This window comes from Psittacula echo (assembly GCF_963264785.1).
Source record: "Psittacula echo genome assembly, contig: SUPER_2_unloc_1, whole genome shotgun sequence".
NCBI lineage: Eukaryota > Metazoa > Chordata > Aves > Psittaciformes > Psittacidae > Psittacula > Psittacula echo.
Window position 1 is genome coordinate 178,395 of NW_027664283.1, and position 27,392 is coordinate 205,786.

Below are 27,392 nucleotides of genomic sequence, written 5' to 3' on the forward strand. Positions count from 1 at the left end.
TTAGAAAATTGGAATGTAGTTGTTAATTTTGGTTCTGTGCCTCTGAGAAATACATTCAGCAATCCACACAATATTCCTACATTCTTGTTCCTTTAACTTTACATAGGCATAAAATACTCCAAAATGAAACTGGTTGTTGAACGCAAGCACATTCAGCTTTACCTGTGGAAAAGTTGAAACAAGTGTTATGATAAATATTAAAGAAGGCAAATGTGATTTTTCTATGATAGCTTTTATGATCAGGATTTCTATGTAGCTTTGCAACCAGGATTAGATTTAAGAGTGTCTTGAATATAAATATAACTGAAATGTCATCTGTGGATTAATTTTGGTAATAGACTACAGCAACATTACAGGTAAGTAAAAGACAGTGGTGAAATACCTGTTTCAGTAGACTCTTCAAAAGAAATTTTGTTAAGCGGTTTATACAAGATGGCTTTTGGATAGGCCATCTGGGTTGACAGTTCTATAACTAGACTTCAGAAGAAAGTCCTGGGATTTATTTTATTTAAAAAGGTAAATTCTTCTATTATGATTCAGACAATTGCTGACAGCCATAGAAATACTGAGTTCTTGAATATAAAGCTGAATGTTGTGCTATAGTAGAATCAAAAGCCTGGGTCCTCCTTCTTGTTTTAAATGTTAATCCAGGTAACTTTCATTTTGGTATTTTAAGGTTAGAAGCTCTTACCTCATGTTCAAAAAATGCATCTTCCAGTGTCTTTTCTCCAGTGCCACTCCCTACACGTTCAAACACAGCCTTATATTCCTAAAAGCGTAAACAATCACCCAATGGAAATGAGGTACTTTTGCATTCTGTGCAGCACAGATACCTTACATTACTTTATCAATTAATCTACATTATGTAATCTTCCTGTATAGAAGAACTCATGCACAGATTACAGTTCTACATAAATCAAAAGTTAAAAGCATATAGCCAGCAAAAGAAAGAAAGATCGTGTTTGTTCTTGTATTTCTTACCATCATTTCCTATAACTTAAAGTAATTTACTGAAGGCACTAAAAGAGACTTGACTTATTGTAGAATGACACATGACCTTTCACTCTCTTGGACAGAGAGCACTGAACTTCTTGTACAAATACTGTCTGTCAGAGCCAGAGCTGTAAATGGAGCCAAAACCCTGAACTCTGATCCTCACATGGCTGCTCATTTTATTTCCAGTGGCCAGCTGGATTTCCTTTATGTGTTAACAGTGGATCTAAATCCATTAGTCTGATACGTCATCCTGGAATATTCTGCACAGATAAATTTGACTTTCATTTCTTACGTGTTATATTTCTGTGTAACTTGCTTTTCTGTGCATTTGTTTAGTTTTTCCTATAAAGTTGCAGTGCAGTATAGGTCTAGTACAATGGTTCCCAAATTCATGTATGTGTCCCGCCATCACATTAATAGACTTTCTCTGTTACCACATTGACATGATGACATGCTTCTAACATCCTGCTTATACACAGGAACAAATGTGCACCTCCAGCTTTGTTTCTTCTGTGAGAAAAGGAGTAGACCAGATATAGTTTTGTTTTGTGTACTTACATGCAGATAGCTTAAATAGTACCACAGAGTTAACAGAGTACCACAGTTAATTCAGTGTTGCATATTGATTAATATTCAATAACAGCATTAGTTGCATCAATATTAACAACTTCATCTACTTCTTTAATTCAATCACTGATTTAGAGAAAACTTTTCAGAAAGGCATTTTTTACAGTACCCTAGCAATAAATCAGGTTTGCACTGATCTGTAACATGAATTGTTTGGTCAGCTCACTTTAAAATTACTTATGCATTTACTCCAAAATCTTGGAAGCAGGAGCTGTAAAGTAAAACGCAATTTGGGGAAGGTTAATGAAGTAGGAAACATTTTGTTTCTTGGAATGTCATTTGGTCTTATTTAAACATCACTGTAAGAAGAACTTTGTATCACACTAAGGTGATAGTATATCTTATGTCTTTGTATCAAAGGCCTTTGATTCCATATATGTCTTTATGGGATCTTTGTTATCTTCATTGTTTTTTTTCTCTCTCAAATATGCTTTTAAGTTATGTGAATACTCTGAAACTTTGCAAATGTCAAAAGACGTTAAGTGTTTGTATTTTGGCTTTTTGTTCTAAGAAATTAGATTACATACTGCATAGTAATCTGCAACACACTTCACTTGCTCGTAGTCATCCGCATTGGCCAGCAGGTGTAAGCCTTCTGGATGCAGTTTTCCACAGGCTGGATACAGCTTCTCTCGGTCATCTTTACTCAGCTCAGTGCCAAATGAATTAATGGTGATGATAAAGGCACGTCTGTCTGCCTCAAACTTAATATGCAAAACAAAGAACAAAGAGGTGTTATTAGAGATCTCACTCTAAATTGAGGTGGGATATAGGGGGAATCAGTAAGCTAGACTATGGAAACTTTTAAAAAAAAGTGTACTTCAGAGCATTAGAAACATACTTTATGTTAAAAATTGTAAATCCTTATTTGCAAATACGTGTTAAATTTTAACTAGAAAACCAAAGTGTTTTGCAAGCACAGCTTTTATCCTGTTTACTGAAAATATAATCTCTGCTACTTCCTTATTTCCCAGTTTAGTTACCCAGATGTTGACAACAGAAAATCTCCTCACACACCCTTCTGAAGTTATGAAATAAAACTCTTACAAATAATACAGGAAAGTACCAAGAATCAGTAGTACTGTTCTGGGTTAACTCAAAGTGCTGTTAAGAGTAAAGGCTGAAAGGAAATTCTGGAAAAAAAAAAAAAAAAAAAAGAAAAGTTTCTGAATGCACGTATTTAAAATGATAGTTTAATACTGTGGAGGATGTTGTTTACTTGCCATTGTTTCAAATGCAAGTTAATTTTTAACCCATAGAATCAGAGGCTGTATTTCTTCTCCCAGCTTTAGATGCCTTTAGTATTTGTATTTTCCCTGCAGAAGCAAACAAAGTCATTCTGATGTCTAGATCTCAGGTTGTTCTTTTGTACAAGGCAAAATTTCATTTGTCATTGTTAAATTATGAATTAAAAATATAATGGTAAATAAAAATAATCTCACTCAATTCTGCTGATTTAAATCTATTCTTTTGAAATCAAAATTGACTACAGTTTTATATCTTTATTACTTACTTTCATGTTGTAAGAACAGCAGAGCCCTTGCTAATTGTAGAGATTATGCAGAAGGATCTTCAAAGGAAGCATATACAGTATATCCACATTTTAGACAGCTTGCAAAATTTCTCATGCTGTAAAATTCTGTTCTGTTTTAAGCAGAAAGGTGCTCTTTTCTGTTGCATAAGACGACTGCAGTTGCAACACAGTTCTACAATTTGAGCCGTTAAGCACATATTCGTAGATCTACTCCTGTGTACTGGAACACACTGTAACAGGGACCCAGCTGCCCTCTGGCACTGACTTCAGAGTAAGGAAAATGAGTAAACAATAGAGAAATAATGAGAAGAAAATGAGCGTGCTTGAAAGGATTTCTAGCTAATGAATAACAGGCTCAAATTTCACTTGCCTTATTAATGTGAAGAGGCATATCAGCCCCAGTGAAATTGTTTGGAAGGACAAATGCTTTGGCTTTTTCAGCTTGTTAAAGCCATGTAGAATTTAGCTATTAGATTTGTAATTTGTTGTAAAAAAGCATTCTCAAATGCAATTGCAACTAATGCTGACAGGTTTCGGGTGTACTTCTGGTGACTCCCAGTTTGAGAAAATTTGCGGGATCAATCCCATCCATACAGATAAATAAGTTCATCAAATTATTGGCATATGAAGTCCTCCATAGTGAGTAAGGCCATGAGGCAATTACTTTGTGACTTGGGATATTTGATTCCTGGAGGTAGAGGTGGAGTCACAGGATGACCATTTCCTCAGTGCTCTAGTTTCCATACAGGGAAACTGAAATAGCATGTCGGCTACTTGAGAATTAGCCTGGGGTTCTGCAGTTTCTTGCACATTCGGGGTTAAACATGCAACATGGTGCATGTTCCCCACTCTTCCATGGTACAAGGGAGATCATCAGTACTTTCAGTGTGGAAGGTTGGCATTGTGACTGGTGGTCAAGGCATTTGGGAGCTAAATACCTCAGCCTCATCCTTACAGGGTCAGGTTGGTAGTCTTACATATAATATTACAAAATAAATAGCGAGCATTCTTTTGAATAATTAAACTTTGGCTTTTTGTGAATACAACCATTAGCAATGCGCTGCACCTGAGTCTTCACACTATTAAAATGTTATAGAAAAGGAAATAATTTTCAAAAAGTTTGTCCTCCTGGCTGATTGATGTTAGGTAGGGATTTTAAAGAAGCTTATCATAGGCCAAATTTTACAATATTCTTAAACTAAAGTTGGTAAGTAATCTACTCTCATCATGAATTTCTAGCTAAAAATGAAGTTTCTGAAAAATCTTGAATCAACTCTGGAAGAAGTCTTTATCTCCACAGCCAATCTCTTGATTTTATTTTTTTCAAAAAAGAATATTCAAAATTCTTAATTTCTGGTCAGTTTAACTTGATTAAGAATATTTTTGTTAGAATATAAACTGAAACATTATGACCCGGTTAAATACAAAATGAAATTGCAATCCTCTGGTTTCGCAAGATATAATTTAGGCTCATTCTTCCTTCAGGAGAGAATTCCCAGGAGTATGATCTCTCCCTTATAATGCAAACTTTTAGCATGATGCCATCAGAGTGCAGGGAATTTTCTTCAGTTTTGCTTATCCAAGAAAAAAAAAAACAGGCTCCTGGGGGCAAATGTGTGATCTGGCTCTCTAACCACGTGTGATAAACCCCGTGGGGGTGGGGGTGTGTGGAAATAAAGAGGTGAATGCTGAGAACTCAATTTTAGGAGCTTTTCAGAATTTCTGCATCTTTTATTACAGTAACAGATACAACTGTATCATTCACTGCACTGAAGGTATGGTTTGGGTAGGAGGATGTTAGGAATTCTGTATGTCATAGAAGAAAAAAAAGCTATCTTGAGTAGAGACAAAAATAAAACATGGAATGTTGGACTTTTATGTATGACAGTAGTTTCAAAGGTCATTCAACTATAACTTCAACTGTTAATTTTAATAGGAGAGTAAACAAACATAATAGTGCCATGACGCTGAAAGATTATGTATTAGTAAATATGCAATAATGCCAGACCTTAGCGATCTCAAATTCAATTTTGAGCTAGGAGGTGTAATAATAATCATTATTTGTGTGTGTGTGTTTTTTTAATTTTTCTGCATAACACACAGAAATGCTAAGCGGCAACAGTTTGAGTTCAGTGAAAAATTTACTCTGTTCTGCTCTCTGTTACAGAAAAATATTAACTGAGGCCAGCTCCTCTCTGGTAATGGAATAGCTGCACCTCTAGTCAAGAATTAAAAGTCATCCTAGAATAAAATCTCCATTATATCTTAGAAAAACAGTTTTTATTCAGAGGAGAATCAAACCTTTGACCGATAACATTGCAAATGGAAACAGAAGAAACAGGAAAAACAAAGTAACGTCATAATCAAAGCACTGTGGAGTACTTTCTTGTACAAAGACTGAATTTTTCTTACCTCAAGAATAGGTCTCATTATTTCTGCTGTAGAACCACCTTGTTTTTCACAAAATTTATAGAATGCCTCAAGATAAGACTATACATGAAAGAAGAAGAGAAATATTTTAGATTCTACTTAAGACCTGGACCAGCACAGCACATAGTCATGAACCTAATTTTTATATATTTCAATTAAATTTGATATTTCTACCTATGAATTTAAATTCAAGTATCTGCTTAAGTAACTTGCTGCATTTAAAGTTCAAATATTGAAATGCAGATGTCTTGTTACTACAATATGGGTTCAAATTTTTTCAAAAATTGTTGAAGGACAAATATTATGTTTTCTTTGCTCTCTAAAGAAGGAACACTCAAGCTACACTGAGCTTTCGCTGCATAATAAAATGGCTGAAGGAAATCTTGCATTTATACTGTGGAGGAGGGGATTTGGGAATAAGCCACAGCCATTGGGCCAGCACTATGAGAATGCTCAAAGTAATCCCTACTGCTCTACCCTAAAGCCTGGATTAGGATGAAACAACAAAGAAAGCTTCTGTAATACTGGTCTGCAGAGCCCTCTGGTCTTTTAAGGATTCTGGCTGTCATACTCATTTCAAACTACCTGTCAGGAAGGATCCTAAATATCCCAAAGATGCTGTACCCCCCTCCCTCCCACCTCTCTATCCCCCAAAATACTGTCTTAGCAAATATTTATGTTACCAAAATGCATTTGCTACAACTTCACACAATCTTGTTAGAAGAAGCTGTCACTAACTGCACAATTAAGTAAATTTTAAATAGAGACATCTCAAGGGGAATCTGCTGCATGGGATTATGCATTAGGTTCAGTATAGAGCTATCTGATAGAACAGCTGAAACATAACTGATCACAGTGACAGATGAAGCAGAGGAGAAAGGCTAAATTAATAATTTAGAAGTGTTTGAAGAATGATCCCCCTGATATTTAGAAGAGTGAGAAGAAAAAAAATTATCAAATGTAAATGTATGGTCATCCACACAGGATATAAGAATCAAATCTGTATGTTATCAAATGGAAAAAGAGTGTCTATTTTAGTAGTACCATGAAAGAATTCAAATACTTGGGCATAACTGATGTTGTTTTGAATGAGAGAAAGTAGCACAACATTTAAGAATCAAACACTGGCTTGGGAATTTATAAATATCATTTGTAAGACAAACAGAAGAATTTTTTTTCTTTCCTCCTAGTGCAATTAGATCACTGTAAGAATACTTCCTGCAGTCTGGGGTATCCATTATGAAAGCAAGATAACAAAATAATTTGGAGAGAATATGCTGGGATGAACCAACAGCAGAATGAAATATGGATAGCCTTTAAAGAGACCATCCTGTGAGTATTGACCTGTGTGCTAACATTTGTAAAGTACATTGAAAATGCACAGTACATGTTAGATGCATATCTTTACAGCAGTGTTCTGTAGCAGTGCCAAAGATAATTTAAAAAGGAAGAATATTATACAAAACCCTTAGGTAAAAAAAAAAAAAAAAAGTAGACTCAAAGCAATCAGACCTTTTCAAACCATGTCTGCCTTTTACAAATAAAAATCAATGTTAGCCAAAAGCCTGTCTAGGTTCACTTAGAAGCTAACAGTTCTCTGGCATTTGGTGAATAACCGAGTTATTTGTAAACAAATGGATCTGGATATTAGCCTGACATCTACAGCATTTTCTTTAATGAGGTATTAAATTGGAATTTGGATGCAGACGTAAAATTTGAAAACACTCCAAACAGTGGCATAGAAATGACAAGAGCTGGATTTAATTCTTGGACTTGTCATCAGTCAGGTGACCTTAGACAGCTTGGTTTATCTCACTATGCTTCTGTTTCTCCATCCATAAAACGAGATTAATGATACTCATCTCCTCTTCTGAGACACTTTGAAAAGCCCCAAATATTATTGTTATGTTGCAAGAACTTGCCTTGTACAGTTTGTTGCGCATTATTTCAATGTTCATTTCATCCAGGTCATTTTCAGACAAGCAGTCTTGAAAGAAAGCAGCTGAAAGCAAAGTTTATTATATTGCAGTATAAATCTACATGCTAATAATATGCATCTGTCGTGGTTTAAGCCCCGGCTGTAAATTAGAACCACGCAGTCTACTTCCCCCCCCCCACTCCCCAGAGGGATGGGGAGGAGAATCGAAAGAATGTAACTCCCACGGGTTGAGATAAGAACAGTCCAGTAACTCAGGTATAACACAAATCACTACTGCTGCCACCAATAATAATAATGATAAGAGAAATAACAAAGGAAGAAAATATGATACCGCTCGCCGGAAAAGAGCCCGACCGAAAAGAGGAGGTGCCCTTCCGGGTAGCTCCCAGTTACATCCCCGGGCATGACGTGCTGTGGTATGGAATACCTCTTTGGCTAGTTTGGGTCAGGTGTCCTGTCCCTGCTTCCTCCCGGCCCCTCCTCCTCCCTGGCAGAGCATGAGACTCACAAAATCCTTGGTCAGTCTAAACATCAGTGTTATCAGCTCTGTTCCGAGGCTGAAAGTCAAAAACACAGTGCTGCAACAGCTACTAAGAAGGAGAAAAACTGACTGCTGCTGCTGAACCCAGGACAGTATCCACCCCTTATTCCATACCATTCACGTCATGCTCAGATCCCACATTTTCCATATACCCTCACTCTCATTTCAGTGCACTGTTATCTTAGTGCACGGACCAATTGCTATAAAGCTACTGAGTCCGTTCGGTTCATGATGTTGGGCTCCATCTCTTGTAACAGTCTTTCAGAGCAGGAGAAGCTGTGTGCAGTGTTGGATCGTTGTCTGCTGATGCTGATCATTCCTTTACTGTAGAACTCATCCGGTTCTATCAAAGTTCATTCTCTGTTGGGATGATGATCGGAGGGAAGTCAGGGCCAGTCGCTGGTGCCCTGCAGACTTCTAGTTGATGGCTATAGCAGGCAACAGCGTACAATTGAGTTCATTGTCTGTTTTCTCCTAAAATCAAATCCCCTTGAGGTACGCATCGGACTTCTCCATCTTCCTGCATTACCCACCAAGTATATCCAGGTCCCTGAGCAAAAGCAATCCCACGAGTGGGTTTGCCTTTACCTGAAGCAGGAATAACCCAGACTGTCTTCCCCATCAAATTCTTCATGCGCACCACAGGAACTTTGTCCCCTTCTACAATATGTAAAAGTTCTGACTGGGCTGGGCCAGCCCTGTTGGCAGATCCTCTGGTGTTGACCAACCAGGTGGCCTTTGGTAAGTATCCCAATGCTTGAAAGTTCCCCCACCCATTGCTCTCAGTGCAGTTTTTAACAGCCCATTGTACCGTTCGATTTTCCCAGAGGCTGGTGCATGGTAGGGGATGTGATATACCCACTCAATGCCATGCTCTTTGGCCCAAGTGTCTATAAGGTTAATCCGGAAATGAGTCCCATTGTCTGATTCAATTCTTTCTGGGGTGCCATGTCGCCACAAAATCTGGTTCTCAAGGCCCAGGATAGTGTTCCGGGCAGTGGCATGGGGCACAGCGTATGTTTCCAGCCATCCAGTGGTTGCTTCCACCATGGTAAGCACATGGCGCTTGCCTTGGTGGGTTGGTGGGAGTGTGATATAATCAATCTGCCAGGCCTCCCCATATTTGTACTTCAGCCATCGTCCTCCATACCAAAGAGGCTTTAACCGTTTGGCTTGTTTGATTGCAGCACATGTTTCACACTCATGAATAACCTGGGCAATAGTGTCCATTGTTAAGTCCACCCCTCGATCACGGGCCCATCTGTATGTTGCATCTCTGCCCTGATGGCCTGAAGTGTCATGGGCCCACCGAGCCAAAAATAATTCACCTTTATGTTGCCAATCTAAGTCCATCTGAGCCACTTCAATCTTAGCAGCTTTATCCACTTGTTGGTTGTTCTGGTGTTCCTCAGTGGCCCGACTCTTGGGTACATGGGCGTCTACATGGCGTACCTTCACCACCAGGTTCTGCACCCGGGCAGCGATATCTTGCCACAGTGCAGCAGCCCAGATGGGTTTACCTCTGCGTTGCCAGTTGCTCTGCTTCCATTGCTGCAACCACCCCCACAGGGCATTTGCCACCATCCATGAGTCAGTATAGAGATAAAGTACTGGCCACTTTTCTCGTTCAGCAATGTCCAGGGCCAGCTGGATGGCTTTCACCTCGGCAAACTGACTCGATTCACCCTCTCCTTCAGCAGTTTCTGCAACTTGTCGTTGAGGATTCCATACGGCTGCCTTCCATCTCCGATGCTTTCCCACAATACGGCAGGACCCATCAGTAAACAAGGCATACTGGTTTTCACTTTCTGACAGTTTATTATATGGTGGGGCCTCTTCAGCACGCATCACCTCCTCCTCTGGTGACATTCCAAAATCTTTGCCCTCTGGCCAGTCCATGATGACTTCTAGAATGCCTGGACGACTGGGATTTCCTATTCGAGCTCGTTGTGTAATTAGTGCAGCCCATTTACTCCATGTCGCATCGGTTGCATGATGTGTAGAGGAGACCCTGCCTTTGAACATCCAGCCCAGAACGGGCAACCGGGGTGCCAGGAGGAGCTGTGCTTCAGTGCCAATCACCTCCGAAGCAGCTCGAACCCCTTCATAGGCTGCCAGTATCTCTTTCTCAGTTGGGGTATAGCTGGCCTCAGATCCTTTGTATCCCCAACTCCAAAAGCCGAGGGATCGACCTCGAGTCTCCCCTGGAGCTTTCTGCCAGAGGCTCCAGGTAGGACCATTCTCCCCAGCTGCGGTGTACAGTACATTTTTTACATCTGGCCCGGTCCGGACTGGTCCAAGGGCTACTGCATGAACTATCTCACGTTTAATTTGCTCAAAGGCTTGTTGTTGCTCAGGGCCCCATTTAAAATCATTCTTCTTCCGGGTCACATGATAGAGAGGGCTTACAATTGAACTGTAATTTGGGATGTGCATTCTCCAGAACCCCACAGCACCCAAGAAAGCTTGTGTTTCTTTCTTATTAGTTGGTGGAGACATTGCTGTTATTTTGTTGATCACATCTGTAGGGATCTGGCGACGTCCATCTTGCCATTTGATTCCCAAAAATTGAATCTCCTGTGCAGGTCCCTTGACCTTACTCCGTTTTATGGCAAAACCAGCTTTCAGCAGGATTTGGATTATTTCCCTCCCTTTCTCAAAGACTTCTTCAGCTGTATCACCCCACACAATAATGTCATCAATGTACTGCAGGTGTTCTGGAGCTTGCCCCTGTTCCAGTGCATTCTGGATCAGTCCATGGCAAATGGTAGGGCTGTGTTTCCACCCCTGGGGCAGTCGGTTCCAAGTGTACTGGACGCCCCTCCAAGTAAAAGCAAACTGTGGCCTGCACTCTGCTGCCAAAGGAATTGAGAAGAATGCATTGGCAATATCAATCGTGGCATACCATTTGGCTGCCTTTGACTCCAGTTCATACTGAAGGTCTAGCATGTCTGGTACAGCAGCACTCAATGGTGGTGTGACTTCATTCAGGCCACGATAGTCTACTGTTAGTCTCCACTCTCCGTTAGACTTTCGCACTGGCCATATGGGGCTATTAAAGGGTGAGCGAGTCCTGCTGATCACTCCCTGACTCTCCAGACTACGGATCAGCTTATGGATGGGAATCAGGGAGTCTCAGTTGGTGCGATATTGCCGCCGGTGCACTGTTGCGGTCGCGATTGGCACTTGTTGTTCTTCGACCTTCAGCAACCCCACAACAGAAGGATCCTCTGAGAGACCAGGCAAGGTGGACAGCTGCTCATTTTCCTCAGTCTCCAAAGCAGCAATACCAAAAGCCCATCGGTACCCTTTTGGGTCTTTGAAGTACCCTCTCCTGAGGTAATCTATGCCGAGGATGCATGGAGCCTCTGGACCAGTCACAATGGGGTGCTTTTGCCATTTCCTTCCAGTCAGGCTGATCTCAGCCTCCAGTACAGTTAACTCTTGGGATCCTCCTGTCACTCCAGAGATATAGATGGGTTCCACCCCTTGACAGCTTGACAGCATCAGGGTACACTGTGCACCGGTATCTACGAGAGCTTTATACTTCTGTGGGACTGATGTGCCAGGCCATCTGACCCACACAGTCCAGTAAATCCGATTATCCCCTACCTCCACCTGGCTGGAGGCAGGGTCCCTCTAACAGTCATCACAACGTTGGACACCTAAGTCGTATTGAAAGGGATTATTCTTCGTTATCACAGGAGCTGGAGTAAAATCAGCTCTTCCACTCCGTCTGGGAACCTGCTCACCAGAGACTGAAGCCGCAGCTCTCATGGGATGATTAGTCTTGACCCTTGTTCCTATTTTCAATTCATGCACCCGTTCCTCCAAAGCTGAAGTAGGTTTTCCATCCCACTTCGTCATGTCTTCTCCATGATCCCGCAGGTAAAACCATAGGGTGGCCCATGGTGTTTGCCTTCTATATCTTCTGTCTCGAACAATAGGACGTCTTTTGTTAACAGCTGAGACGTGTGTTGGTACACGTGAGGAGCTGGATAAATCAGATAGATCGTCCCTCAATTGTTTGACATCCTGGGACAGTTTTTCCACAGCTGAGATGATGGAAGGGGTGAGATTGTCTTTGAACTCTCGGAGTTTATGAATCATTTCATCCACTGTTGGTGTTACTATGTCACCCCAGGTTACTGTTGCCAATGAATGGGCATATGATGACGGTGCATTCCGTGTAAGTTTTTGCCACATGGGTCGTGTACATTCGACTTCATCTGGGTCTATGGGTATATCTCCGTTATTCGGTTTGATGTGATAGATCATCTCTACGATGGCTGATTCCCTCAGAGACTGGATGCCTTTGTCTAAAGTAGTCCACTTGGCCGAACGACTCGTAACATCATCCTTGTATGGAAATCTTTCTTTCACAGCTGCCAAGAGCCGCCTCCAAAGACTGAGGGACTTTTTCTCTCTTGCAATTGCTTTGTCAATTCCCCCTTCTCTAGCAAGTGATCCCAGCTGCTTGGCTTCCGTACCTCCTAGTTCGTGACCATCGGCCCCATTGTCCCAGCATCGGAGCAACCAGGTGATGATGTGCTCCCCTGGTTGACGGGTAAAATCTTTTCGCATATTCCGTAGCTCGGTTGAGGTCCGAGGTCGAGAAGTCACCTCTTCTTCTTCTTCGTCATGTGATGATGACTCCTGACCAGATGCTGTCCTGAGTGGTGAATACATTGTTTCTTCATCTTGCTTCACCCTTCTTGCCTCTTTTTTGCTTTTTCTCTTGCGTAGAGGGGCAATCGATATTGGTACGAATTGGTCCTCTGGTTTAGCTGCAGTCATCACTGTGGTTTGAGTAGCAACAGTACTTGTCGCTGGGGGTGGTGTAGCTGCTGTGGTTGGAGCTGGGGTAGCTTCACTGTCTGTTGCAGTCGAAGTTTGAGTAGTGGCTGTACTTGTCGCTGGGGGTGGTGTAGCTGCTGTGCTCGGAGCTGGAGTAGCTGCGCTGTCTGTTGCTTCGCCCTCAGATCCAGGGACATTTTTTCCCTTTTGAAGGTGCTGGATAGCGTTGAACAAGGCCCGGTAAGCATAGGCCAAGCCCCAGCACGTTGACATGATTTGTCCCTCTCTGGTATGACCAGGATGACAGCACACCTCATTTAAGTGTTTTACTAATTCTTCTGGATTTTGCACTTGTTCGGTGGTGAAATTCCAAAACACTGGAGGGGCCCACTGACCTAGATACTTGCCCATACTATCCCACACACCCTGCCACTCATGGCTGTCCAGCCTCGGGGAAAATCTCTCGGTCCCCCTATTTTGTCGTCTAACCCCAGACAAGACCCAAACCCGACTCTGCTTAACTCTTGAGATCAGACGTAATGGTTGTGAACAAAACACACTCTGTATGCGTGCCAACATGGTGACCCACATCACAATCAGCAAACAGGTCTCAACAATATTAAAAGGCCACTCAAAAATTTCAAAACTCTCAAATGATGCTGTAAACGGTCTGGGAGGGGCACTGGGAGGGTAAAAGAATGTCTCCTTCATAGGTTGACCACCCAGGAAGGAGAAAAAAGATGTATAGTTGCTAAGCATTTGTATTATATACCTCCCAAAGTATAAAGGTGGTGACCACACTGGGAACACAAGCCAGATCAGTTTCATGATCAATCCTTCTATTGTATTACAAGTCATTGCCACAAAATACAACGAGACAACAACCTTAGCCCAAGCCCCACACTTGAAAAACACCAACACAGCAAATACCGGCTCTAAGTAACCTACGGCATATTGAGACTGTGAGATCAAAAACAACAACTTTGAGAGCCAATAAATCAGCATTGTGACGAGTGACTATTAATCTAAAACACTGAATGCTTATCACAAATACGATTAGACACACTCCGGTCAGATCTGTCGTTATCTCAACCCTTCGTGGGTTCGTGCCCCATGTTGGGCGCCAAAAGGAACTGTCGTGGTTTAAGCCCCGGCTGTAAATTAGAACCACGCAGTCTACTTCCCCCCCCCCTACTCCCCAGAGGGATGGGGAGGAGAATCGAAAGAATGTAACTCCCACGGGTTGAGATAAGAACAGTCCAGTAACTCAGGTATAACACAAATCACTACTGCTGCCACCAATAATAATAATGATAAGAGAAATAACAAAGGAAGAAAATATGATACCGCTCGCCGGAAAAGAGCCCGACCGAAAAGAGGAGGTGCCCTTCCGGGTAGCTCCCAGTTACATCCCCGGGCATGACGTGCTGTGGTATGGAATACCTCTTTGGCTAGTTTGGGTCAGGTGTCCTGTCCCTGCTTCCTCCCGGCCCCTCCTCCTCCCTGGCAGAGCATGAGACTCACAAAATCCTTGGTCAGTCTAAACATCACTGTTATCAGCTCTGTTCCGAGGCTGAAAGTCAAAAACACAGTGCTGCAACAGCTACTAAGAAGGAGAAAAACTGACTGCTACTGCTGAACCCAGGACAGCATCTCTTGTCTATTGTCATTCACCAGTGTGTGAGTAAGGATCTGAGGTTTCTATTGTATAAGACTGCTATAGCAGAGAGGAAGAGAAATCCTCTTGCTTTTCCCCTTATCCTCCTATCCCCCCTCCCCCCCCTTTTTTTAATGAGAATCTGCTGTGAGGGGAGTCAGTCAGTGCTGCAGCCAAAGCCCATATCTCCAGAGCAAATCAGATGGAAAATGCTAATGAAAGCCCTAATCTTCTCTGAAGTGTATGATCTGGGCATTGGGAGATTTTCTAGTGAGGAACATGAAAGATAATTTTTATCTTAAATCATGCAGCCATTCTGCAATTGTTAAGGAGAATCCTCTTTCCCATTTTCCCTTTTCCTCTTTGGGCATGTCTGTAGTGGAGGAAAGGAAACAGGTTGTAACCAGTAATGGGCAGAAGCCTTGACCTTGATCATCTGTGCTTCCAGGTCCTCTGCAGAACTAGCTAGAGAGAAAGCTTTTGAACAGGGAGGTAGATGATGAAGTTCATTTGTGCAGTTGGACTGCATAAAAATACTGTATTCATAACCAACAAAAGCATGACAATCCCTTACTGCTTCTAAGTTGTGCCAGTGAGACAGACCAGTGCTGCATGACAGAGTGTTGTCTCAAACAGTGGCAATGGAAGATGTTATTTAGAGCACCTGAGCCTGGCTGTGATTTGTAGTCTTCTCCCTTCCTACTGTTCCAGCATCCAGGTTTTGGATGAACAACATTAGACGATGTAGGTTTGACAGTGCGCTTTACTGTATCTTTGTAGATAAATTGCCCGTGAATTCATCCCATCTTTTTAAAGATCTGATACTACTCTCTGATTTTACAAATTTGTTTAGAGAAAAAAAAATAATTAAAAGATCTGGAAAATTACTTTCAGCTGTGTAAAAAGTGTTTTGTAAAACCAGTTTTCTGATGGGATTTCATCTTCTAAAGGATTTGGTAAGCAACAGTTCATAGCTCACTGTGGTCAAATCACTGCCCTCAGAACTTTGTAAACACTGTTCATATCTCTTTCCAGCCTTGTCCTCACCAAACTGAGTCCAGTCTTTTTAGTCTGTCTGCACATGGCAGTGCTATCCCCTTATTCATTTAGCTGACCTGCTCTGTACCTCCTCTGATTTCACTGTATGGGGTGTTGGTGCCCAGGTGCTGGCAGCAGGGGGGCTGCAGGGCAGCCTCCCTGAGGATGCTGGGTCTGTCCTGTGCTGGACATAACCAATTCCAAACAGTCCCAGTGGACCCACCACAGGGCACAGCTGAGCCCTCAGCCTAGTGAGAGGTGCCTCTTAAGGACTTACATAACAAAGAAAATGTGGGATGTAGAAAGGAAGGGAAAAAAAAAAAAAAAGAAGAGAAACAGCAGAGGGAACACCAGGGCCGAAGAAGAAGAAGAAGAAGGAGGAGGAGTTGCTCCATGGCCCTGCTGCCTGTGGAGAACCTGTGCTGGAGCAGGTACTCCTGACAGGAACTGCAGCCAAGGAGAGCCCATTCTGGAACAGAGGGTAAGTGTAAGGGGGAAGGAGAGGCAGAGAGAAACTATAAAATCCCCCTGCTCCTTGTGCCACTTGTTGCCTCTCCAAAGGGATGGAGTGTAACGTGCAGTGATAACCAGGTGGCAGAGGAGAGAAGCCTGGAGAAGGAGTGGCAAAGGAAGGAGGAAAGATGCTTTTCCTCAGTGTGTAAATGTTTCTTTCTTTTCTGTTTGTTTCATAATGCCTGTATCAGTAATTAATTCTACATGTATTAATCAACAATAAATCAGGGTAATTTTGCTCAAATTGAGTCTGTTTTTCCTGCAGTAGTATTTTGTAGGAGATCCCAACCTACAAGCTCCTTTTTCCCCATTTTGTCCCCACATTGTGAGGCCAACCTACCATGCCTTCCTGAGAAAGCAGAACCCAAAAGTACTCAAGGTGAGGGCACACAGTGGTTTCATACATGTTAAATCTATCCAGTTCCATCTTATTCGTGGTACCTTTCGCAGCACTGCCTCACAGCTTGTTAATTTTGGATTGTGTTGGGTGCTGCACCACACTGAGCAGAGTTTCATCCCATTTTCAGAATTAACATTCCTGACCTTGACTCTGTTTTGCTTTTAGATTTAGTTCTTCAAAGTAGTGATTTTCTTTGTGTTTGAATCATGCCCAAATCCCAAGAGGGAATCTAGGTTCTAGCACAACATCTAATATTTATTAATAACTGTCTGCTATTTTTTAGTTATAAATGCAGGTGTTGAAATAAAAATCTAGATGCTTTAAATCAGTGGCTGCTTTGGCTATAAAAGATATCCATTGCACTTCTTTGTGTCTGCTACCCAAGGTTGATACCTATTAATAAATGTTACTAGAAAATATCTTGAACGCCACTTTAGAACTGCTTGATCCACGCTTTGTGTTCTGTGTTCCTGAAACACAGCATATCCAGTGGAAAACGTTACTTCATCTGAAATGTCATTAAGATTATAAGATGAGTAGTTTCAAGAAGCAAATAAGAAATAATTTAGTGCTCTTACCTAACGGTGTGTCAACCAAAATTGCATTGAACAGCTCAGTGGGGTTTGAGGCAATGCTGACTGCTTCCATTTGCTCAAAGCTCCCCAGCGGATGGCACTTGGGAACCAGTTCAGCTATGGGCCGCTGATGTAATGCACCAGTTATTAAAAGGATTATGTTGTCAATCATATAGCTGTATCTGTATTTGAAAGAAAATGTATCTTAAAAATAAATTTTCCTTTGAAAAAATACAAAACCAAGAGTTTTGAAAAGTAGCAAAAATACTGAAGTCAGAAACAAGCACAGTACTTGCAGGTTTGTACATTAGCTATGTATCAAAATGCAAATCACCTGAGCTAGCAGCTTCTCTAGTTTGGGATTTTGTTGTTTCCTGTAGACCATCTGGACAGAGAAATGTGGAAGAATCTCAGCACTAAAACTGCTGAGTGCATGCAGGGCGACCAATCTTGGGGCTTTCTTCTCACTCAGCAATAAACAGCTTCCCATGAGGAAACTAAGAACAGGTTCTCACAGATTTCTTCTTTATTGCCAAGTTTTCTATCAGCTTCTTACTAGTTTTACTGTCAGAGAGGCCAATGACAAATTTGTCAGTGACTTGGAAATGGGAAAGCTATTCCTTTGGGATGCTTAGAACAAGGATGCCAGTCTTCAGCTTGTGTTGTTGATTCTGAACGCAGCTAGAGACATAGGAATTAATACGATCTCACACAAAACCTGTGAGTGTGCTTAAGGGTCTGGTGAAATGCAGATCAGTAATTTAATAATTGTGTTAAATATCTTAAACTAGTGTCTTCATTATTCAAAAACCAACAGGGTGCAGAATTTGTGCCTATATGTGTACACATGCATGTCAGTCAGTGTGAGAAAAGAGCTGCCATCATTTTCCTATGTTCACTTTCATTTCCCTGAAACAAATTGTAAACATTGTATGCCTACTAGTCACAGCTCTCTGAGGACAGTCTCTAAGATCCTGTTAATATATGAGCCTAAAAGTGCTCAGCTACACTTGACACAAAAAAAGAAAAAAAAAAAAAAAAGAAAAAGAATAATGGTACTTTGTTTTGCTGTTACGATATTAGACCTCCTTGAAAGTGGACTGACCAGTCTAGTGTTCTTGTTATAATACGTTAAAAAGATAAGGGGAGTGAGCACCATTTAGGTAAAATATCCTGCTGATATTTCACTAATTCATGCTGGTAGACTGTTACATCCCTTTTCCGAAAGTTCGTTAAACCATTCATTTACAAGTTTTATTTGTTTATGACTCTATTGAGACCAGAACTTTCTATTCATCGGGCATCAAATGGCACTTGTACTTTTAAAAAAGGTACTTGGATCTTAGTATCTTGCAGGACACAACTGTTTTTAATATTCAGATGATATGAAAAGTATGATATGCATATGATGTCATCTTTCCCCTTTTAAAAAAGTCTTAACTTGTCGCATGCCTGGGAATTAAACCACTGCCCTGTATATCGTGAAACTGTTAATCTTACAGGAATCACCCCTGCAAACTTAAGTTTTGCAAGGTCTCTGACTTAAATGATGTTTGAAAATTAAAACCATTTTTCTCAATCTCTACCACTTCTCCTGCCACTGAACACAGAAAAAAATCTGCTTGTGTTCTTTAAAATAAGTGTTTGCAATAATAACAGGTCTTCATATGTATATCTTTTCAGAACTTATATTAGCAAATAAAGTATGTAAATATTGCAATATCAGAGTAATCTTGCTATTTCTGAAACTTGATGGAAATTCCAGTACAATACATTTAAACTGTTTTAACTGGTAACTGTGTGGTCTTTGAGTCTGTGTGGTGAGCTATGCGGTAATATTACTTACGTAATAAAATTCAGAAATGTGGCAAGTGGTTCAAAAGCGTGGTTTCTGAAGTAATGAAATTCTGCAAGTAGCTTCGCTTTCAGTTTGTCATCAATGGTAGAAATAGTGAGAGGGCCAGTTTCGTTAGCCAAGAAGTTGCCGTAGTCTGTAGTCTGCAGATGTAACTTCAGATCTGGAATTAGATTTAGGGAAGACCATGAGAATAAACTGTCATTATTATTGCCTACAAACAAAATAAAAAAAAAAAAAAAAATTAAATGTTAATTTCTAACATTATACTTTCAGATTAAGCGACTGTTTATACTCTATTCAAAAGATTTGGGCATAAATTTAATACAGAGTAAATACATAATTAATGCATTTTTGTACTGCCTTCTACCAGTAGGAGTTACTGCATGCCACAGGAAAGCACAAATAACTTACACCTTTGTCTGAAGTTTCACCAGCAGCTTTCATTTCCAGCCACAACAGGTACAGTGTTAGCTACTTCTGTCTCTAGCCCTTTCCCAGTCAGGTTTGCTCAATGTTTTGCTTTCACTGATTTGCACCATTATAATACATCAGTTGTTTTGTCTCCTGCACTCCTGTGCACTGTTATGCATCAATAGGAATTGTCCTTTAACCTTAACAAGGTCTTGATTTTTCATATGAAACATTTAAATCTCAGTTAATATTACAATCTTATCAGGCTGTGTGAAGAAGAAGAGAGAACACATCTTGCCTGGCTCAGATTCTGGGCTCCAAATGGCTTCTGCACTGAAGCACTTGAAACAGCAGAGTTATGCTCTCTTAGCATTTCTAGTTTGGCTTTGTTTGATTTATGGCTACAGTTACCAGATCCTATGAAGTTATTCCAGAAATCTGGATTATCATGTCATATTCTGTCTGAGCTTCTGACCCTGGTAACTGAGGAAAATATGTTGCTTGAGCAACAAAGTTGAAAGACACTTTCGTAATATCAAAGAATTCATTTGACGCATTTCCTCCTCTAGCCATTTTCCACCATGAAGCAAAAGTAAGAATTTGAATTGGTTCTTAGGGTTCAAAGCAGTGTAACATTTATTTTTAGAAAAGCCCCTGCTATATTGCATAATTATGTTCAAATGCTATATTAAAACTACTATAAATTATAGATTGGGACAATGCTGTATGGTTTGGGCATTCATGGTTAGATTTCCAGGTAAAACCTGTATATTTAGGGAAAAAGACAGCAACACTTCCACTGACTGAAATAAGGGAAGTTAATATGCAGTTAACAAGGTTTGCAGTTATCAGTATCATAGCTACTCTTTCCTGTTTCCCCATGTGTATTCTTTCTTAGCATGCAGTAAGGTTGCCGACATAAGCATAAAGCAAAAGAACTAGTACACTGCAAATTCAGACTTCTGCCTTACTCTGCTTTACTGAGATAGAGAACCCTCAGAGTTTTCTATGCAGGTTCGTTGCCACTTGAACTCATTTTGCTAGTTACAAAATCATCTAGTGGTTTGGATTGGAAGGGTCCTTTAAGGTCATCTATTCCACCCACCTTTGCAATGAGCAGGGAGGGACTGCTTCAACTAGATCAGACAGCTCAGAGCCCTGTCCAACATGACCTTGAATGTTTCCAACATCTCTAGGCAGCCTGTTCCAGTGTTTGACTTTTCATAAAAAAGTTGTCTTTCTATCTAGCCTGAATCTCCTTTCTTTTAATTTAAAACCATTACCCCCTCTCCTATTGGACTTTCTTATAAGACATCTTTCTTATAAGTCCTTTTTAAGTATTGAAAGGCAACAATAAGGTCTTTCTGGAGCCTTCTCTTCTCCAGGCTTAACAACCCCAACTCTCTCAAGCCACCTGATAGGAGAAGTGTTCCACACCCCTGGTCATTTTCATGGTCTTCCTCTGGATCCACTCCAAGAAGTCCCTATTTTTCCCATACTTAGGATTCCAGAGATGGACACAGTACTCTAGGTGGGGTCTCATCAGAGCAAAGGAACAATAATCACTTCCCTTTACCCACTGGCCATGGTCCTTTTGGCACAGCCCAGCATACGGTTGGCTTTCTGGGCTGCAAGTGCACACTATCAGCTTATGTCCACCTTTTCATCCACCAGTACCCCGAAGTCCTTCTCCTCAGGGGTACTCTCAATTCCTTTCATCCCCCAGCCTGTTTTGATACCGGGGGTTGCCCTAACCCAGGAGCAGGACCTTGTACTTGGGCTTATTGAACCTCATGATATTCACAGGAACCACTTCTTGAGCTTGTCCAGGTCCCCCTGGAAGGCATCCTGTCTCTCAGAGCCATTGTCCACTACTCACTGGTGACCATCCAGCCAATACCTTATCTACAAAATAGTACATCCATCAAATCCATATCAAATCGCATCAACAGATTCTTGGATGTGATAGCCTTACTCGCTAGCACTCAGGATTTGTTAGCATTTCTGTAGAACTTCCTGCAATAGACTACAGTTATGTTATTAAAAAAAAAAAAAGTAAAAATATAAAAGTACGTAATTTAGGAAATAAAGAAAGAAAGAAAGGTAAGCAAGATTAAGAGATAAATAAAAATGCAGAATTATGCCCCAAAATGAGCCTAAATTTGTAAGACCATCTTTTTTAAAAATCACTAGTATTTTATATCACAGCTACACTTACTGTGAAAACTGATTATTTTTACTATCTCTTTTTATTGCAAAGAAAAATGCTTGGCATATGGTGGAATCAAATAATACGGCATCAGTACATGCAGAGAGCTGAATTCCAGCTTTCCTCAATTTCTTTTCAGACTAGCCACTGATGTCTACCTTGAGTCATATTCTGTAAATGCATTTCAAACACAGAGGTTTTCAGGCACCTAAAACAGACTGCAAAACCCAAATATCAGTCCCAAGCACTGACTGTTCCAAAGTGTGTTTAACATCATCGTGGGATGAACAGAAACCAAAACTGCTGACTGAGAGTAGTTTGACAAGACTGTGTTACCTTCCTTAGTTCTTTGGTTGACTGAGTGGCTTCAGAAACCATGCCCTAATGTAAGGCATGAAAAATATTGGCTGTAACACTCATTAGCTTTACCTGGTTTTCAGAAGCTGAGGAGGAAATTCTGTGCTGGGATCATTCAATTTAGGACCCTGTCAGTTCCACAGCCTGCTTTATAAAAGTATTTCTTCTAACTGATTTAATAAACACCAGCATGCATACTATATGAAGGAAACAAAATTAAACCCTATCTCCTGGCCTTGGCCAAAACAACAAAAGAAAATAGTTGTCCACAAGCTCCGATACCATATAATGTCAGTCAGGCATGTCATAATCAGAATTCATACCATGACAGAGCTCAGTGCAGCTCAGTCTGCTCTGCTGGTCTTAAATTATAGTCTGCCCTTTTGCTGTTGGTATTTATAATAAGACCTGAGAATTTAACACACTCAGACACCTCTAATAGTAATGTGACCTGATGACCTGGCAGAAGTAAGTGGCTGAGCGTTACATGGGCTTCAGATATTCCTGTCCAGCAAAACTTTTTAGTGATGGTAGCTGCTCCTTTGCTCAGGAGCTCCTGGAGACCTACACAAGACTGGGCTTTTCAGCATGTCCATGAGATTACTGGTAAAGAAAATTCTGTATTTCAGCTGCCAGTATTATTGTCATCCATCTGCATCGTGTATTTCCTCCTACAATTACATGCAGGAAAATCATATGTAGGAAATGTCTGACTTTAAGATAATGTCGCATCATTGAACAGTGACCAAACACAACTAACAGTTTGTCTAAAGGGAATTAATCCACAAAGTCAGACTAATTTAACATGATGCTGATCAGAAAGATGGAATATAGAAAGAACTTAAAGTGTGAACCTGGTCTCTTGGCACCAAGCACATGGTGTCTTGTCTGACTCCTCACTTCAATAGCCTGCTACCACGTTTTCAGTTACGGTTATTTCAGCCACTGTGTGTGGTCTGTCCTGGCTCTGGTGAGTTAAGTGAACTTATTTCAGTGGTTGGTGGAAGCAGAGCTGGGCTGCTTGTCCTTCTGCGACCAAGTCTCCCTTCTAGAGAGCAGTAGTCTTTCCATCACACAAGGAAGCAAGGAAAGAATTTATCACCCCCATATCCTACTCCAAAGACTGTCAGCAGGGTTCCTCTGGGGATCCCATTCTCCAGAGGGAATAGGGCCAAGCTAGTAGCATGCCATGTTGCAGAGGTTTCAAGCCAGCATTGCAGAATACAAGGTACTTCCAGGGAAATTATAATAATTTGAGCAAGCCCACAAGGATGTCTGAATTAACCTGCGTGGCCCTGAATTGAGAGGACATGGTGGTATTCTAAGTCAATTCACAGCCTCCTTTTTTTCTTTCTGTCTCACTGTTAATGCTTTGTGATGATCAAGCGTATGTAGAGCAATAGCCTACAGATTTCTTCTGATTCTTCTGTACTGACATTATGGTTTCCCCTCTAGAGATATCAAAACCACTTTGAAATTAAAAGAACTTTTTGATTCTATTTATGGGTTATTTGGAGTGGTTTTGGTTTTGTTTCTGCTTGTTTGGTTTAGCATATTTATAATATTTTTAACTTAGGCCAGTTTTTGCGGTGTGGTGCTATGTGACAGAATGCAGAATGGGGTAAATTTATTACCTTTTAATGTACATGACGTGAACTGAAGGCACTATTGCATAAGCACAATAGTACTGCAGTACAAATCCACATGCTGAATCTTTCAATTCTATGCATAAAGCTCCAGGGAACTACAGACCAGTCAGTCTCACCTCTGTGCCTGGCAAAAACTTGGAGCAGATTCTTCTGGAAGGCATGCTAAGGCACATGAAAAACAAGGAGGTGGTTGGTGACAGCCAGCATGGCTTCACTAAGGGGAAATCCTGCCTGACCAATTGGGTGGCCTTCTATGATGGAGCTACGAAACTGATGGACAGGGGCAGAGCAGTTGACATCATCTACCTGGATTTGTGCAAAGCCTTTCGACACTGTCCCACATGACATCCTTGCCTCTAAATTGGAGAGACATCAATTTGATGGCTGAACTACTCGGTGGATAAAGAACTGGCTGGATGGCTGTATGCAAAGAGTTGTGGTCAATGGCTCGATGTCCGGCTGGAGACCGGTAACGAGTGGTGTCCCTCAAGGATTGGTGTTGAGACCGGTCTTGTTCAGCATCTTTGTCGGTGACATGGACAGTGGGATTGAGCGCGCCCTCAGCAAGTTTGCTGATGACACCAAGCTGTGTGGTTCGGTTGATAAGCTGGAGGGAGGGAATGCCATCCATAGGGACCTCGACACGCTTGTGAGGTGGGCTGATGCCAACCTTATGGAGTTTAACCATGCCAAGTGCAAGGTCCTACACCTGGGTCGGAGCAATCCCAGGCACGGCTACAGGTTGGGCAGAGAAGAGATTCAGAGCAGCCCTGCGGAGAAGGATTTGGGGGTGTGGGTCAATGAGAAAATGAACATGAGCTGGCAGTGTGCGCTCACAGCACAGAAAGCCAACTGTATCCTGGGCTGCCTCAAAAGCAGCGTGACCAGCAGGTCGAAGGAGGTGATCCTGCCCCTCTACTCTGCTCTTGTGAGACCTCACTTGGAGTATTGTGTGCAGTTCTGGTGTCCTCAACATGAAAATGACATGGAACTGTTGGAACAAGTCCAGAGGAGGGCCACAAGCATGATCAGGGGACTGGAGCACCTCCCGTATGGAGACAGGCTGAGAAAGTTGGGGCTGTTCAGCCTGGAGAAGAGAAGGCTGCGTGGAGACCTCATAGCAGCCTTCCTGTATCTGAAGGAGGCCTACAAGGGTGCAGGATATGGTTATTCATCAGGACTGTAGTGACAGGACAAGGGGCAAAGGGTTCAAACTTGAACAGAGGAAGTTTAGATTGGATATAAGGAAGAAATTCTTTACTGAGAGGGTGGTGAGGCACTGGAATGGGTTGCTCAAGGAAGCTGTGAATGCTCCATCCTTGGCGTTGTTCAAGGCCAGGTTGGATGAGGCCTTGGGTGTCATAGTTTAATGTGAGGTGTCCCTTCCCATGGCAGGGGTGTTGGAACTTGATGATCTTAAGGTCCTTTCCAACTCTAACTATTCTATGATTCTATGATTTTTTACTTTAAAGGTAAGGGTCTGTGCTTTTGGTGAACTGTATGCTCATGGTACAAATTCAGTGTTACAGCATCCTGTATGTTTAGAGAGGTGTCTTTAGTCTTGTGTACAAATCCAATACTTCTCATATTTGCATTATAAATAACACATTTGGTAGCTAACTGGTGGTAATCTGGTAGCTGTGTAAAAGAGGTAGAAAGTGTTACAATGGAGAAAGGATGTAGCTGAATAGAGAAAAAGGAAAGCGATTGTGGGTAGTAGAGGTGTGTGTGTAGGTGAATTGAGGAAGGCTGCTGCTTCTGTTGCTGAAATAATTTGCAGTCTAAAATTGAATGAACATTAGAAAGCAGAAGGTTCAAATATAGAAAAGTCATTCTTTCTACCATAAATCTTACTTAGAAAAGTATTTTATCTCTCTATTTTGAACTGTCCATCTGTTGCAGCTCTTAATAATGTTGAAGGTTTACATATCTCAGAAATGTTTAAAATCTACTTCCTGGTTGAAAATAACTTCCTCACAGCATGACATAAAATTTAGATAGTTTTTCTTAACTATTCCTAACTTAGTCTGAGCAAGTACTCTTTTGGGAAGGATGAGGGAAAATTTCTTTTTTTCTTGTTGTGTTTAGAAAGTATTTAAACCTGTACATTTTCATCTTATTCAGAAGTAACAAGGATTTTATCAGGGATTTTTTCTTCATGGAACTTTTGATAACATAATTTATTGAGCTCCTCTGCACAAACAAGTGGATTAAGAGCAAGGTTTAATAATTCCATCATTCTGTCCTTTGTGTCTTCTAGAGATGTTTGAAGCTCTATTAGCTTCTTCTGAAGTCTGTGAGCTCATGGAGCAGGACTTTCTGACTTGAACAATCAAATACGATATCAAGAGTCTTTACATTTCATAGATCAAAACTTCTGGTAGAAATAGGCTACAGAAGCTGTTGACTTTGTCTAGCTGATGTAAGCAATAAATCTCAGTTCTCAGAGTAAGTGTCTACATGTGTTTATGTGTCTAAACTGCCATTGTATGAAATGAAATTATCAGCTGAAGTAGGTACAGGCACTTGGTCGGTTGCAATATCTAGATCCCATTGACTGTACTGACAATCTCTAACTATGAGAGGAACTTTATCCTGCTGACAGCTAAATACCTACATGTATCTATTTAAATGTAGTTGTTTTAATCTGCAAGATGAATGGCAAGCAACCTTCCCAGGCTTATGTTGTGGTTACATTAATAGTTTAGGCAGCCTCAAAACTCTGTTGTATATGGGAATCATCAGGTTCTGAACTTCTCATTTCCCCAAATCCATTATTGCATACACAAAGCAACCAGTGCTTGAAACAGAGTGAACTTATTATTTCTCCTTGTTCCTTTTTCAAATTAATCTGATAAACTTCATGGTAAAGAAATTATTTCAGTGTGCAATTATAGCTTTAATTTTGGAGTCAGGGAAAGAAACTTTATGTTCCTGTAGAAAAGTGATTTTTTTTTTTTCTGTGATATTTTTTTTTCTGTCAAGTGACTAAAGGTTTGTCATATGATTCTTTGTACAAGTCTGTCCTCATCAGGCTGTGACCAGTCTTGTCCACAGAAGGCTGTTTTGGAAACTAGTATGTGTTCTCTTTATTACAGTGGCAAAGTCACCTTGAAATAAGCTTTTCTTCTCTTTTCTTTTCTTTTCTTTTCTTTTCTTTTCTTTTCTTTTCTTTTCTTTTCTTTTCTTTTCTTTTCTTTTTCTTTTCTTAAAGCTTGAGTATAATTTAGTTTTATCTTTGTTACCAGGTTTTCTTTTCCTGGTAAGTAGACTGTTCCCCACTGCCCTAAAACTTGTGAAGTAATAAAGTACTAAAATTATAACTTTTCTAGAGAAACTTGTAGCCAAATGGTAAGCTTTTAGTAAGATTTTTGGGAACATTTTTATCCAGTTGAATGATATGAAACTTCTATGCTTGAACAGTTTTATAGTGTGGTTAAAATCTGTGTGAAGGTTACCAATCTCCATAGAAACTCTATGGATGAGACTTCCAAACCTTATCAGTAAACTGGAAAAACCTCATCATCTGAATTGCTTTCAAATCACAGTCTGTGCAATCCTAGGGTAATTTATCTGGAAAGCTATTAAATACGAGAACAGCTCTTCAAAGGACATCAGGGTCATCTCTGTTTTTTCAGATAAGTTCTCAATGATTCAGGCTTTTACCTTCCCTTTTTCAAAGGTCTAAGCAACCATATTTCTTCCTAAATAAAACAAACCAGCAGACTTACCTTCTAGCGTCTCACACTGTGCTAAATTGACATAGTCCGCACTTGTCAAGATCCCAGCTTTGAACCCGCGGACTAGACCCTCCAAGTAGCCATGGTCCACATTGAAGTAAAACTCTGAGTATCCCGGCAT

The 27,392-nt window shown here is 40.9% G+C and overlaps 1 protein-coding gene across 1 annotated transcript; it reads right to left on the reverse strand.

The window, feature by feature from the left end:
• ATP6V0D2 (ATPase H+ transporting V0 subunit d2) lies at window positions 1-27,392 on the reverse strand (the record flags this gene model as incomplete). Its single annotated transcript, XM_080639703.1, has 8 exons — window positions 1-162; window positions 692-769; window positions 2,151-2,327; window positions 5,570-5,647; window positions 7,510-7,589; window positions 17,051-17,229; window positions 18,894-19,065; window positions 27,263-27,392. 8 exons carry the CDS (start codon window positions 27,390-27,392, stop codon window positions 1-3), a joined length of 1,056 nt encoding a protein of 351 aa, XP_080495829.1.